At 33.0% G+C, this 16,312-nt stretch overlaps 1 protein-coding gene across 1 annotated transcript; it reads right to left on the minus strand.

Moving 5' to 3' along the window:
- Window positions 1–3,095: 3,095 nt before the first annotated feature.
- Window positions 3,096–15,791, minus strand: LOC145335241 (uncharacterized). Its single transcript, XM_080180976.1, has 7 exons — window positions 15,705–15,791; window positions 15,143–15,220; window positions 14,440–14,491; window positions 13,766–13,811; window positions 12,132–12,234; window positions 6,310–6,380; window positions 3,096–3,183 (listed from the first exon to the last, which is right to left on the minus strand). The coding sequence occupies exons 2-7, from the start codon at window positions 15,194–15,196 to the stop codon at window positions 3,096–3,098; spliced, it is 414 nt and encodes a 137-aa protein (XP_080037102.1). The 5' UTR covers window positions 15,197–15,220; window positions 15,705–15,791.
- Window positions 15,792–16,312: the final 521 nt, after the last annotated feature.

Below are 16,312 nucleotides of genomic sequence, written 5' to 3' on the forward strand. Positions count from 1 at the left end.
ACCCCTTTTGTAGATTAAAATTACATTTGAACACTCAACTTAAGGAATCAACTAATTAAATTCACTAAAGTTGTTTAGCCAATGAATTTGTAAAAGTAATTTTAAAAGTTTTGAGACTAGAGTTATGAACAGCCCATTGTCCTCTCTCTCTCTCTCTCTCTCTCTCTATTTCTCTCTCTCTCTCTCTCTCTCTCTCTCTCTCTCTCTCTCTCTCTCTCTCTCTCTCTCTCTCTCTCTCTCTCTTCTCTCTCTCTCTCTCTCTCTCTCTCTCTCTCTCTCTCTCTCTCTCTCTCTCTCTCTCTCTCTCTCTCTCTCATTCTCTCTCTATCTCTATCTCTGTCTCTATCTCTATCTCTATCTCTATCTCTCTCTCTCTCTCTCTCTCTCTCTCTTTAACTAAACCTTTGAAAGCAGTGGTTATTTGCCATCGTACTTTTTTAAATTATTAAATTATGTATATTCTAGGTCTATCAGGTGACTGTAATCAGATATTGTACGTACTATTGTAGAATCTCATTAGAAATTTAACAGCGCAAATCAGACAAATAAAAGTATATCATTATAAAAGAATTATTAAAGCATAGAAACATGATTTTAAAATGATCAACTCATACGTGTAAACCATTTACATGTACATGTTAGGAATCATAATGTTTTCATTGATAAATGCAGACAGAAGAACCTTTTCCCAGCTTATACCAATAACGAAATTAATTCGGAAAAAAATCACGAAACCTATACGTGTTTTTCAGCTGTCGTTGGGGGGGGGGGGGCAACACATCGTAAAATTTGCCCCCCCAAATATAATTTTAGATTTTTTTCGCTTGTTGGTTATACCTTATACCTGACCTTTTCCTAACTACAGAGAAGCTAAAGAATAAGATAATTGGCCCATTATGTCTGGGATCTAAAGGAATAAGACAATGGCCTATATTAATGTACACCAATTCTGTTGATTACAATTATTGGTAGAAACGTTTGGACATCCAACTTCATGAACCAACCAATCAAAATTAAATGAATGTCCGCAAAGTTGTAAAACCAACGAATAAATAAACGTTTTTTTTAATTTTGAGGGACTAGTGTAATAAACAACATCCTAATGTCCCCTCCCTCTTCCCTGCTATATTGTCAAGAAGAAAAACAAACCATAACCAGGGTGGGAGAGGACAATGGCTGTTAAATCAATCTGCATCCAATACTTCCCCCGCCCCAATATTACTCAGCTACTAATGACAGTATTTAACATATTTAATTTTTTTGTGGGGGGGGGGATTAATTTTCCGTCCATTGTCCTATCCTTGTAAATCCCTGATAAAAAATGACAAGTAATTAACAAAAATTGATCGATAATTTCTGGGGTTTTTTCCACAAATTATTCCTTAAAAATATGTAGATAGATAGATAAATACTATAGATTGGTAGAAAGATAGATAAATAGATATATGGATAGATTGATAGATTATTAGATTGATAAATTAATAGATTAATAGATTGGTAGATTAATAGACTGATAGAGGGATAGATTGATAAATTGATAGATTGATGGGCTGATAGATTGATAGATAGATAGATACCTAAAGAACCAATGGTGGTAGAAAATCCCATCCAAACAGCAAGCACTGTGTACTGGTTCGAATCACCCATTTTCTCTATTTCAAAGCCCTGAAAATAGGATATAAAATACGACAGCGAAGCTGCTATATAAATATAGGTAGATTATGTGTAGATTCTCATTAAACAACTGATAGTTTGAAGCAATCAATTAGGAATACCCAAATCTAATACTTCAGGTACTAGTGTAAATGACAGTCGAATGTTTAATACAAATATAGGTGGATAATCCTTACTATAAGATAAAGTGGCATAAATATCCAGGGATCTAAAGTGATAAGACAATGACCAATAAATTGATGTACACCCCCAATGATGATACACAAAATTACCCCTTTTGAAGATTACAATTAGTGGTTGAAACGTTTGAATATTCAACTTAATTGACCAACAAATCAAAATTCACTATGAGTCCCCTGAGTTGTTATGCAAACGAATAAGAAAACGTTATTAAAAAACTTTGGGGACTACTCCAACAAACAGCTCAACCCTTTCTGGCATAGAATAGAGTCATAAAAATTGGGTTATACAATTAAAGCGAAATATTCTTAAAGATTCAAATAAATACAAATAAAATAGTTAAAATATTGTCAGATAGATAAATCTTACCAAAAGATAAAGGGGGGTGTAAATACCCCCCGCAGTAGCAAACATACTTAACAGAAAAGTCCTACAAAATAAAAATCAATCTTCACAAAATTTATCTTTATTTTAATCTTTCTTTTTATTTTTAACTTTGTTAAAGTTTTGCTGAGGTTTTAATTCTTAGAACTTAATTATGTCAAAATTAAATTAAATGTTATAAAATGCGTGCGCAAGAATCAGTTCTACATGGGGTGTGCAAAAATAATAAACCCAAACAATAATAAAGAAAGCAGGAACATCCATTTGGGTGGGGGGGGGGGGGTGGATAAATGGGTAATGATCCCTCCCCCCCCCACAAAAAAAATTGAGAGTCCCCACCCTCCTTAGGTGGTGATATTATATAACGATTTTAGGGGAGGGGGTTGGGCTGCCAAATTGGTGTATTAAAACCCTCTGAAACCCCGTCAAACACGCCCCCAGAAACTGATTTAATTATTGCTGCAGCTGACATCAGTAAAATTTCTTTGTTAAAGATTTAGACAACTTCAACATAAAAGACTTTCAGAAATGCAAATGCCGTTTTTGGTTAAACAGTTTTAGGTAAAATTACAAAACTTTCTTTTTGGTATCGAAGCAACTCTATATTTTATTTTTACCCTCCCCCACCCCAATACAATAAAAGCTTGAACGTCCTTGCATATATGTTTTAAATATCCCCCCCTTTATATTAATTTTTAATTTTACCCCCTCCCTAAAAAAATCTTGGACGTCCTTGTGTATTTCCTTCAGTTTTGTCGTAATATAATTTGCTCGGCTACTGTTTAAGAAGGAGGTCCGAATTTTTGTGATTTTTCCTTTGAATATTGAGCATTCGTTCGTATGTCGATAGGACAATTCTAACATTGATACAGTTTGATTTTATTCCTGGTATTCTTTTCTTTGAGAATCATAAACACATCTGTGATTCTTAATCTCTTGCGTTCTCTGAAAATATAATCAAAATTGAGTTATAGAGTAGCTTCACTATGAAATAAAAGGTTGATTATTTGCGTAAGGAGCGTAGTAATAAAAGGCTTACACTAATTTTATTGAAAAGTACAGTAATTTTTTTTCTCGTATTCATTCGAATCCGGTGGATAGGAACCGGTTCTCATACATACGAAAAAACTATGTCTAGCATCGTATTATAAACCTCTTTCTACGAATATAAAAATGTACAATCATAAGATTAAAACCTTTTTTTAGCCCGCGCCTTCGGCACCTCGGGGCTAAAAAACTGGTTTTAATCTTATAATTGTACATTCTATATCCGCGGAAAGCGGTTTATAATACGATGAAAGAAATAACTATACAGTTATCATAGAGAACACATCCTGTTAATTAAAGTACCAGCGTTCTCTGTCACTTCGTATACAGAGCACCTAGATGCTAGAGACGCAAGAGAGCCTAGACTGTGTAGAAACTGTAGAAACTAGACAGGCGTACAGACATTAATTCTGATTAAAGAGAAGATGCACTATTAAAAGAAAAAAAAACTTCTCTTTCCAGGGAAGGAGAGGACTTAGAACTGTAAATAACTCTGGTAACCAAAGTTTTTATGTTAACTAAACAGACGTACGGATCTTTACCCTAATCATAGAATAGCTTCGCAACAAAAAAAAATATACTTTTCTCTCTCTCTTCATTAATATGCTATCCAAGAATAGGAAAAAGGCAAATGTGTCAAAACTTTTTTATTGGGCAAAGATTCTTTAAGAACTTGTTTTTATGGGGGGGGGGGGAGGGCGTTATATTGGTGTTGTTACTCCGAGATTTTTTACCTTTGTTCAATTACAATTAATACTGGCCTAAAATTGGTCATTTAATTTGTATGACTTCTTTTTTAATTAGGCACTATAAGCTGCTTCGGGGAGTGAAGTATTTTTTGAAGAGTATAATTACCCTCGATTAAAATAGTTTAAATCCTTCCCTGGGCATATAGGAAGCTTTACTATAAAAGCAAAAAAAGAGAACCATATCGGTTTAGTGGTTCTTAAGGTACAGACAGACAGACAGACATCCCTATACCTTTATATGAGGATTATACCAAGTTTCTAAAGTGATAACACAATGGACGATAAATTGATGTACATCCCCAATAATAATACACAAAATTACCTATTCTGTAGATTTAAATTAGTGGTTGAAACGTTTGGACACTCAACTTAATGAACCAACCAATCAAAATTCCATAAAAGTCGTCAAAGTTGTTAAGCCAACGGATAAGAAAAGTTTGTAGTAAAACTTTGGGGACTAGTGTAATAAACATACACATAGCTTCGCTCCTACTGGATAAAAAAGGATGGATAGATAGATATTTTATTGGTTTATCTGTAATGTTTCTAAAAGAAACAAGATTTATGGCCCTACATCCTTTTTACAACAAATTAATAAAATAGATAGATAGATAGAGTGACATATATCTAATAAGATATAGGTATATAGATAGATAGATTAAATGCCAAATGGACATAAAGACAAATATATAGAATAGATTAAAATAGACATATATAAATAGACATATATAAAGTTGATTAAATAGATAGAAAAAAAATCAACAGTTTTATTGCAAAAGCTTTTAAATCTGTGTCTAAATTGTTCTATAATACAGTGTGTTTTTTTTATGAGAACTTTTTTGAAAGCAATTTTACCCCACTTATAGTTATCAGAATTTAATGATTAATGGCTTATTTTCTTTGTTTTTTAAGGCAATTAATAGAACAACAAAAAAATATTTCAGTTTTTATTTAAAAAGTACAGTAAAATCTAAATTTCAAAACTTAGGTGTCAACATATAAAAATGGTTTTAGCGCATTTTTCTTAAAAGAATGGATTTTCTGTAGTCGACTTTGGGGGGCCAGTACTCCCTCCCTGGTTGAGATATGACCTTTAAACTTTGATATGTTCTAGTACATGTCCCTAATAGTATCTGTATACATTTTTAGCTCTATATCTCAACTTTGAAGTGTGTCTTAACCTCTTTTCGAGGAAGCTTTGTGTTTATCAAGATCGAAATTAATTTCCTTATTCCATAATTCCAGTCCAGAAAAAATGTCGTCTTTGCTTAATTTTCCTAAAAAGTTGCGGCATTGTAAGATTGTTTATGTTTTGGTGACGCCACGCCACTTCTGATTTATATGTGTGTGGATAAAGACATTCGGAGAATTGAGTCGGGCCTAACATTGGTCTCAGAGTGCGTGAATAACCCTAGTATGCAAGGTGCTTAAACCATAAGAACTTCAGGTAGTTTTTTCTTCATTTTCATATAGAATTGTATGGCATATAGGACGGATTTATTAAGTTTTAAGGCTTTAGCCAGCTACACCTGAAACTTTATTATGATTCAAATATTATGTTTTAGTAATTTTTATGTGCTTATATTTATGCATTTAACAATGGTCTATAAACCAAATAATTTTCCTTTAAAGCCAAAGTACCCAAAGATTCTTTAACTGAAAGAAAAAAAGATTTTTTTTAGTGCTCAAAGTTTTAAGTTAACGAGTAATATTTTATTCTGTTTATTAATTGATCTTGTAATTTCAGGACTTTGAAATAGTTTGTGTCAATAAATCTATACTCAAACCTGCTGTTGAACTTGATGGTCCTGGTATTGGGGGTTTTGCCTTGAAAGACTAAGATCTCTAGAACTTCCCGCAAATTCGGAAGTCACACTTAACCAAAGTGTTATGGTTAAGACAAAGTGTTTAGCAGCCATTCTTGCAAAAGGTTGATTATTTGAGCATAAGAAAAATGCGCTAAAACCATTTTAGATGTTGACACCTAAGTTTTGAATTTTAGATTTTACTGTACTTTTTAAATAAAAACTGAAATATTTTTTTGTTTTTCTATTAATTGCCTTAAAAAACGAAGAAAATAAGCCATTAATCATTAAATTCTGATAACTATAAGTGGGGTAAAATTGCTTTCAAAAAAGTTCTCATTTTGTACATTTTATATTCGCATAATACTGAATATAATATGATGCGATACATGATTTTTCAGTGTTGCTGAGAACAAGTTCTTATCCACCATACATTTATCGGTTTCGTAACCATTCTGGAAAAACCTTACCTGACCGATTCATTGAAAGACTTTGATTTGACCTTTTCTTTCTGGTGCTTGATATGACTTATAGCAGCTCTCTAAATAGATAGATTAGTTGATAGATAGAATGATAGATAGGTTGATAGATAGGTTGATAGATAGATTGATAGATAGATTGATAGATAGATTAATAGATAGATTGATAGATAGGTTGATAGATAGATTGATAGATAGATTGATAGATCGATAGATATATAGATAGATAGGTTGATAGATAGATTGATAAATAAATCGATAAATATTAAGATTGTTAGCTAGAATGCTGGATAAATTGAGGTTTATCAAATCTTAATCTTCACACACAAAACAAACTACTATTATATCCCTTTGTCCCAAGAGGTATTAGGAAGTCTTCCTCCAATATAAATAGAATCGTTCATTTGTAAAAAAAAAACGAAAAAGAAAATTCGCTTCAAGGGGGCTTCGCTTCAGGTTTAGGTTGGGCTTCCCCCCACCCCACTTTTTGTTTTCGTTTACATAAAGAAAAAAAACTGGAGGGGTGGGAGAGTCCCATCCCCCCCAAAAAATAGCTTAAAACCACCACAGGACCCGTCGGTATATTCCCTGAGGAGTAAAATCGAATTGGTTCAGCGGTTAGTGAGAGATCCTTCGGTACAAACAGACAAACATCCTATTCCTTTTTTGATATGATTATTTTGCTGTTTGTCTATTCCCCCCCCCCTTCTCTAAAAACAAATACAACTAAAAGTGAGTATATAAAAGAATAAATTACCCTGGTTAATGTAAAAAGATAAAAGGGGGGAAATTTATTAGGCTAATGTATCTGGACATCTAACTATCTGTCTATGTATCTTTCTATCTATCTAAATATCTATCTTATCTATATGTAAGCATACCCCTATCTTTCTTTCTTTTTCTATCTATCTATCTATCCATATCATATCTAAGTTTTGTAATAAGTATATGTTTATTGTCTACATTTTATGCCAAAATAGTTTATAGTATAAATGTAAAACCAGACAACTACCTGGATCCCACTTTTGTGGACCGTTTTTGTCTGCTAGCAAATTGCTTTCTGCTTTTTTGTAGCGACTTGGCTGTGTTAATATTCCCGACGCTATTGATTAATTTTCAAAGGTTCAATTGAAAGACAGCATAGGATTCTCGGGAAGGGGACCTACAGTTATTTAACCCCTTCTCCCTCTATTGTTTTTTTTATTGTGAACCCTACTGTCACAAGAACTTTCATACAAGGTTTTATATCAATAAGATAATTTTAACATGTCGAAATTTATTGTGAAGAAAAAAATTGTAGTTTAAAATTTTCAAAAGATTTTTTTTTACGTTAGTTTGGGTTACTCTTTGAAGTTATTGACGGATTGATAAATAGTTATATTATATGTGGATATGTTGACAGGTAAAATTTGCAGTTAATTCGTTTTGCCAATATTGACCTTTTTTATTGGTTAATTGGTTCATTCAGTAGGAGGGGAGTGATTTGGGTAAAGGGGTTGGATGGGGGTAGCGTTATTTTAGCCAGCTTTGAGTATCACTTTATCAAAGAGTAAATAAAAATCTTGGCGCTGGTTCCCTCCTTTAAAATGGATCTCTAAGAAGCTTCACTACAAAGGAGAACCATATGGGTCCAGTGGTTATCAAGATCATTTGCTACAAACACACAGACACACAGACAGTCATCATGTTACTTATATATATAAATAAATATAAAATTATATCTTGGTTAAATCTTTTTCTCGTATTCATTCGAATCCGGTGGATAGGAACCGGTTCTCATCCTTAAGAAAAAACTATGTCTAGCATCGAAATATATCCAGCTTTCTACGAATATAAAAATGTACAATCATAAGATTAAAACCAGTTTTTTTAACCCGTGCCTTCTGCACCTCGGGGCTAATAAACTGGTTTTAATCTTATAATTTTACATTCTATATCCGCGGAAAGCCGTTTATAATACGATGAAAGAAATAACTACTCTCATCTTTTCTTTGTCGGATGGGGGGGGGGGGGAGATTACTTTAACTTCGATCCTCCCATCCCTGTATTTATAAGATATTGATAAATTGAATGAAGTAAATGGTAAATTTAATGTTCTATCCTCTCCACAAATTGCCAAGGGTGGGAAAATGTCTTTGTCTACAAACAGGCTTTAATAATAATGTAAATCTTTCGGGTATTGTCCCATTCGTGACAACGCCTATTAAAAGGCGTTTCTTTGTATTTTCACAGTAGCTTTTGATAGGTTATTTTATTTTAAGTTAGGTTAGGTGATTGTAATGCAGGGTTAGACAATTGGCCCCGTAGGATTAGAGCCCCACGCAGGGGCTAGAAATTGGAGACAAGCTACTGTCGAAATACGACTAAACGTTCCTTAAGAGTCGTTGTCACAAAAGGGACTATACCCAATCTTTCCACCCCCCAAAAAAACAAGCCCTTTCTCCCCAAAAAAAGAAGGGGGCTAGAGTATTTCTTCTATGTCTAACCCCTGTGGGGGGGGGGGGGGCACTAACCTTGCGGGGCTACAAATTACCCAATTAAAAGCGCAAATTAATTAGTATTAAAAGTGTTCATATTAATTCAAGGAATCATAAAATTCAATTTTACTGTAGACTTTTTTCATTGCGGGGTATGTTTGAAAAAAAAATTACACAAATAACCAATCACCATACTTTTCATCAAAAAATAGATCAATTTTGTTATAATTAGAGGATTTATTTATCGTCCAGTTGCCCTATCCCTGTACATTGAGAGTTTTTTTTGAAGGGATCTGAAGGTATAAGACAATAGTCGATAAATTAATATATTTACCCCAATGATACACCGCATTAACCCAACTCTAGATAACAATTAGTAATTGAAAATGTTGGACACTTAACTTAATGAACCAAACAATTAAAATAACCTAAAATTCCCCAAAGTTCTTAAGCTAACGAATAAGAAAATGTTATTATAAAAACATTGGGGACTAGTGTAATAAGCAGCCCTATGTCCCCTCCCTCCTTGTTTTTTTATATTCTGAGATTTGATTTTCTTGCGGCTGTGGTGGAACACCATGCAAATGTTGTGTGAAATGGATCCGTAGTATCCAAACACAATAGCTAATATTTAAATCCATAAAAATAGCCTAAAACTTCCTTGATACCCATAAAAGTTAAGTCCATTTCGGGTTTTTTTTCTTAAGAAGTATAGTTTTTATAAGCTGACAATATCTAAAGTTTTCAACCAATAAATTTAATCTACAGAAGGCTTAATTTTGTTTATCACCATTGGGAAAGTAAGCAATTAATCTATTTAAAGTAGCTATGACTGACATGCCAACGACATATCACCAATATATCATTATTCAAAAGTTGTCATTGCTGACATACTATCGACACGCTTTATTTTTATGACATTATTGTTGTCGTCTACTTATCTTTTAATATGTAAATTAAATTAATATGATTTTGTCATTTAGACTGAAGAGGGTGCAATGTTTATCGAAATATATTTCAATAAATAACTAAGAAGTATAAAAGAATTTTTTACTCAGTGAATATATCATAAATTGTCTTTCTTCTATTAATATTATTATAGTCGACTATACAGCATTAAATAAAAGTGGCCATTGCTGACATATTACCGATATTTCACTATTCTCATAAAGGGGGTCATTATTTTCGCATATTTTCCGTAAAGTTGTGTGAAACCATTATGTAAGTATATGAAATGGTCATAATTATGAACAGTTTGACTTAATAAGCGCATTTGACTAAACAGTTATACACAACTTTACGGGAAATACACGAAAAAAATTACCCCAATTATAGATTTGCATTATTATGATTTACAAACAGCACCAAAAATTACACATTAGAATCAGATGCCCTGGAAAAATAGCCTAAAACCTTCCAGAACCTATACCAAGCTCTTAAAGTTATTGTTACTCATTCCTTACATCCATTTATAAGATCTTACAGGACACAACAAACACATACACACGACACAACAAACACATACACACATACATTCAGCTACTTAAGCATACAAAATTTTGCTTCACAATGAAAACGTCTGTATTAAATGGTTTTGGAAATAAATATTTTTCACAATAAATAATTTTGAAAGGATAAACAAGGATGATAACATTCATAAGCAGCGAAGAAAAAATCATGGATGGACAAACGGTCAAAGTAAGATATAAAGCAGATGTTTAGTGATCATAAAAAGAAAGGGAGAATAAGATAAGAAATTTATAGAGCATTAATATATAAACAATTACACAATGAATGTCTTTTGTAGAATAACCGACAGACAGACAGACTAAGTAAATTATATACTGTATGCTCATTGGTATAAAGAATCTTAACCAATAATTTCAGCTGTCTATCTTGAATGGTAGCTGAGAAATTCACGTTTCCTCCATTCCGTTTCTTACAGACGGACGGACATACGGATATTTTGAATTAAAGAGTTGATTCACTACTAAAAGAAAGAGAGAAAGAGAGAGAGAGAGAGAGAGAGAGAGAGAGAGAGAGAGAGAGAGAGAGAGAGAGAGAGATAGAGAGAGATTCTTGATAAATGAACCATATTTTAAAAATCAAAGCTTCTCTAAAACAAGCAGGGAGGGAGGGGACAATAAACAATAAATTATGCTAGTTAATGTGCGTTCCAGCCGTTTACGAGATCTGTCGAGACTTACATGTATTATATATACAACTTACTACTTATAGAAATTATTACGTATATTAGGGGATTAGACCATGAACGATAAACTAATAATAAATAAAATTACTCCTTCTGTAGATTAAATTATAATTTTTAGAAGTACCCAAAGTTTTAAAACAAACTAATGCAAGAATTTGGAACCAGTATAACTTACAGTCCAATGTAACCCTCCCTCCCTTATACTGAAGTTTTGTTAAAAGGATATATTTACTCAGCTCAGCTAGATAAGTTGGAATCAAAATTAATCAATCTTGTATTCAATTTATACAAAAATTTATATACATGCAAAAATGTTTTTTATATTGAATTAAAAAAGGGAGAGGTAGGTTTCTGGTAAAATCCGTAAAGGTGTGTGTTTTAAGGCCTAAAAATAGTAGTAGAACGATAATATTCACTAAATATGTGTATTTCTTATTGAAAAGAACTATAGACAATTTTTTTTAAAAGTTAACCTAAATTTTTATCGTTCTACTACTGTTTTTAACTTATAACACATAACCTTTACGGATTTTACCAGAAACCTACCTCTCCCTTTATCAACCCATTAAAAGTTCTATCAATATATCAATCTATCTATCTATTTATCTGTCTATGAATCTATCTATCTTTGTATCTATCTATCTATCTATCTATCTATCTATCTATCTATCTATCTATCTATCTATCTATCTATCTATCTATCTATCTATCTATCTATCTATCTATCTATCTATCTATCTATCTATCTATCTATCTATCTATCTATCTATCTATCTATCTATCTATCTATCTATCTATCTATCTATCTATCTATCTATATATCTATCTATCTATCTATCTATCTATCCATCTATCTATCTATCTATATATCTATCTATCTATCTAACTATCTATCTATCTATCTATCTATCTAGCTATCCATCCATCTATCTATCTATCTATCTATATATCTATCTATCTATCTATCTATCTATCTATCTATCTATCTATCTATCTATCTATCTACCTACCTATCTTTCTATCTGTCTATCTTTCTATCTTTCTATCTATCTATCTATCTATCTATCTATCTTTCTATCTTTTTATCTTTCTATCTTTCTATCTATCTATCTATAAAACTGTACCTGGGGATGGTAGAGACTGGCAGATCTGTACAGGATTCCAAGGAAGAAGGCAATGATGAAAACTCCTTGGATACTTTGTAATCCTAATCTCCATCCCAGAGATCTAAACAGACACAAAGTTAGATCGCTGTTAGTTAAAAAATCTTTCATTCATTATATTAGGTCTACATGAGGTTGATAACATGCATAAAATTAGGTATCTAAAAATTTAGTTACCCCTTTCGAATAATTACAATAACAATTTACAAGTTGTTAAGCCAACGAATAAGAAAACTTTGGGGACTACTGTAAGAAAAAGCCCACCCCTCCCTGGCATGAAATAGAGTCTTAAAAATAGAGTTAAACAATTAAAGCGAAATATTCTTAAAAATTAAAATTAATAGCATAATTTTAAAATGTCAAATAATCAACATGATTAAAAATGGTCTTAGAGAACTTTTGATACTCTCATGAAGAAAGGGACAATAAAATGATACCCAAAGTTTCATAATTATGTTTTTAAATAGTTGACTTAAAGAATTTGGTACCTCAACAAAATCTTGATAGGTTGCAGGTTGAAACCGAGCAGTGTCTACAATTTTCAGCTAATAATGATTCAGAAGGGGGATATTTGTTTATAATCATTGAAATGTACATTAATTCATCGTCCATTGTCTTATCCCTAAAAACCTCTTGAAACTCCATTAAATTATAGATATAACACAAAGAGAAAGGGGACATGGGGATGTTAAATACACTAGACCCCAAAGTTTTATAGTAATGTTTTCGTATTCGTTTGCTGAACAACTTTGAGGAGTTTTATTGAATATTGATTGGTTGGTTCATTTAGTTGAGTGTCCAAACGTTTCAACCACTAATTGTAATCTGCAGAAGGTGTAAGTTATAACTTATAGTACCATCTTCGGGGATGTACATCAATTTATCGTCCATTGTCTTATCCCTTTAGATCCCTGGTGGTTTAGCTTCTATACAACTTATCTGTCGGAATGTCCGTCACACAGTACTCTTCAGGGATAAGACAATGGCCAATAAATTGATGTACATCCTAAATGTTGACACACAAAATAACCCCTTTCTTAGATTAAAATTAGTGGTTGAAACGTTTGAACACTCATCTTAATGAAACAACCAATCAAAATTTACTAAGTCCGTCACACAGTACACTTCAGGGATCTAAAGGGATAAGACAATGGCCGATAAATTGATGTACATAACCAATAATGACACACAAAATAACCCTTTTCTTAGATTCAAATTAATGGTTGAAACGTTTGAACACCCAACTTAATGAAACAACCAATCAAAATTTACTAAAGTCTCCAAAGTTGTAAAGCCAATGCAGGTTAAGAAAACATTAGAGTAAAACACTAGAGAGAGAAAGGGTTAAATAACTGTATCTCCCCATCGCAATCGTCTTGTGCAACCTTCCAATTGGGTCATTGAAAATCAACGAATGGTATCGCTTATATTAACACAGCTAAGAAGCAGAAAATTATTTAGAAGCAGACGAAAGAGGTCTTTGAAAAATGAAGGGAGGTTGTTGTCTGTATATACATCCATTCTAAAGATCTGTTAAGAAAACGTTAATTTAAAACTTTGGGGACTAGTGTGATAAACAGTTTTAACTTACTTACCTTATAGTTTCTCTATAGAGCACAGAAAACACAATAATACCAAGACCTAAGAATTGACAATAATAAGCTCATTTTTTTTGGGGGGGGGGGTAATCACCCCTTTTCCCCCTCCCCCCTTGGACGTCTATGCGTTAAACGTTGTACTACTGCCGATAAATCAGATGCGCGACAATACTAGTAAGATACGGGGGGAGTACTTTGGCCCGAAACAGGCGCAAATTTCAATGCACAATTAGAACCTTCCATTCAAAGGACAGGCAATCAAAGGGTCGATTTTCGAGATAGTTGGGATGTTATTTCAAGTATTCTAAATCTATGTCAGCGCGACATTAATATTTAGGGTAGGGGGAATGCCTTGCCTCAAAACAGGTGCACCTCATTTCCAAGGACAATTAGAACTTGCAGTCAAAGGTCGTGCAATCAAAGAGTTGGTTGTTTGATGGGTGTTAACTTAACCTAATACCCCGGGTGTTTGGACAGAAAAGGAGACATTTTGTTCCCCTTAGTTATCTTGGGTTGTTGGTCCTGGCGTTTGAGTGTCATGGACAGCATCCCCGCCCGTATGAGGTAATTTATGGATGGGAAATTATTCATCCCCCATAGTCAAAGTAAGAAATTCTGTCTTGGGGGGAATATTCAAAAAATTGTTGGAGTTGTATAAAAAAAAGTTTTACCTGAACCACAACTGACAAAAACTTCCACCAAAAGTCGTCTTGCTTTGAAATACTAAATAAAAACACTTTATTTAATATCTATCTTATTTTAATTGATATTAATAGTTTGTACCATCTATTTATCTGTCAATCTATAATGCAAAGTAGAGCGATGTGTGTCTGTCTGTCCGTCTCTCTGAAGCTTAAGATCTCGGTAACCGCTGAACCGATTGGGTTCTACTCTTTTTCTTGTACCTACCTATACTAGTTAATCTATATAGCAATCTACTTTTCTATGTATTACTCCTATAATATACAGTGACAAGCTTTTTCTGCCTATAGCGAAGGATCTCTCCAACTGCCTAAATGATGACGTTCTCCATTAGAGTAGGGTTTGGCCGGATATCCGGTTTGGCCGGATATCCGGTAATTTGCCGGATATCGAACGTTGGCTAGATGTCCGGAATCAGGGCAAAAAAGTATCCGGATCAACCCTACTTTAGAGTGAAGCTTTTTATAGGCCCAGGTAACTATTTGGGGAGAGTGTATCTAAACCTTCTCAAGAGAAATCACCGCCAGAAATGAAATAACCCCTGTAATTATTTTTTTAAAAATATTTACAAAATTTACATTGAAAAGGTTGGGGTCGACTCCCCAAACAACATTAAGTACCCCTAGAGGCTTCAAGGGGCATAGCCGCCAGTGAACCTATATAGCAACGAACCTGCCCCAACATGATGCTAGAAGTTTCTCTGATAGCCCCCGAAGCTGCCCCCATTAGCAGACCATAACTCAACACAACCTAAAGGAAAAATAGGTTAATTATAAAAAGTGATTTTTTCTATAAATAGGAACCTTCCGTCCTTACGTCATTATTTTAGGAATGTTAGAATTCTCCTATTAATTTAAAACTTTGCATGATGGTTCCTGTAACAATTAGATTTGATTTAAGCGTGGCAACTCTATTATCGTTACCAGAAAGTTTTGATGTCCTTTCTCTGCATCATGTATGCGCAATTTTACATATAATTTAGTTTAACGAGGGGTGATTTTGATTTTATTATTCATTGAAAATTGTCTGTAATACGATAGGTACTATACATGATTTTTAAGAATGGCTAAGTAAGTGGTTGAAACGTTTGGACACTCATGTTAATGAACCAAATATAATCATAATTTAATAAAGTCCCAAAAATTTTAAATTCCACGAATAAGAAATCGTGATCATTAAACTTTGGGAACTGCCCAAGATCCCCATCAATCACTGTTTAAAAATAATTGGTCACCTGGTGTAGTTGATACCCAAACGAAGCAAACAGAAAAGCAAGATTTAAAACTAGCCCTCCAATTACCGCTATCAATCTTACTGAATACGCCCTTAAAATAGATAGATAGATAGATTGATGGATAGACAAATAGATAGATTGATAATGCAAGGTTTAGAACTAGACCTCCTATTAACGCTATTAATCTTACTGAATACGCCCTTAAAATAGTTAGATTTATAATAAGATAGATGGATAGATGGATAGATAGATAGATGGATAGATGGATAGATGGATAGATGGATAGATGGATAGATGGATAGATGGATAGATGGATAGATGGATAGATGGATAGATGGATAGATGGATAGATGGATAGATGGATAGATGGATAGATGGATAGATGGATAGAAGAATAGATGGATAGATGGATAGATGGATAGATGGATAGATGGATAGATGGATAGATAGATAGATAGATAGATAGATAGATAGATAGATGGATAGACAGATAGATATATAGATAGACAGATAGATATATAGATAGACAGATAGATATATAGATAGACAGATATATATATAGATAGACAGATAGATATATAGATATACAGATGGATATATAGATAGAC

This window comes from Acartia tonsa, chromosome 13 (assembly GCF_053477335.1).
Source record: "Acartia tonsa isolate MP-2025a chromosome 13, ASM5347733v1, whole genome shotgun sequence".
Taxonomy (NCBI): domain Eukaryota; kingdom Metazoa; phylum Arthropoda; class Copepoda; order Calanoida; family Acartiidae; genus Acartia; species Acartia tonsa.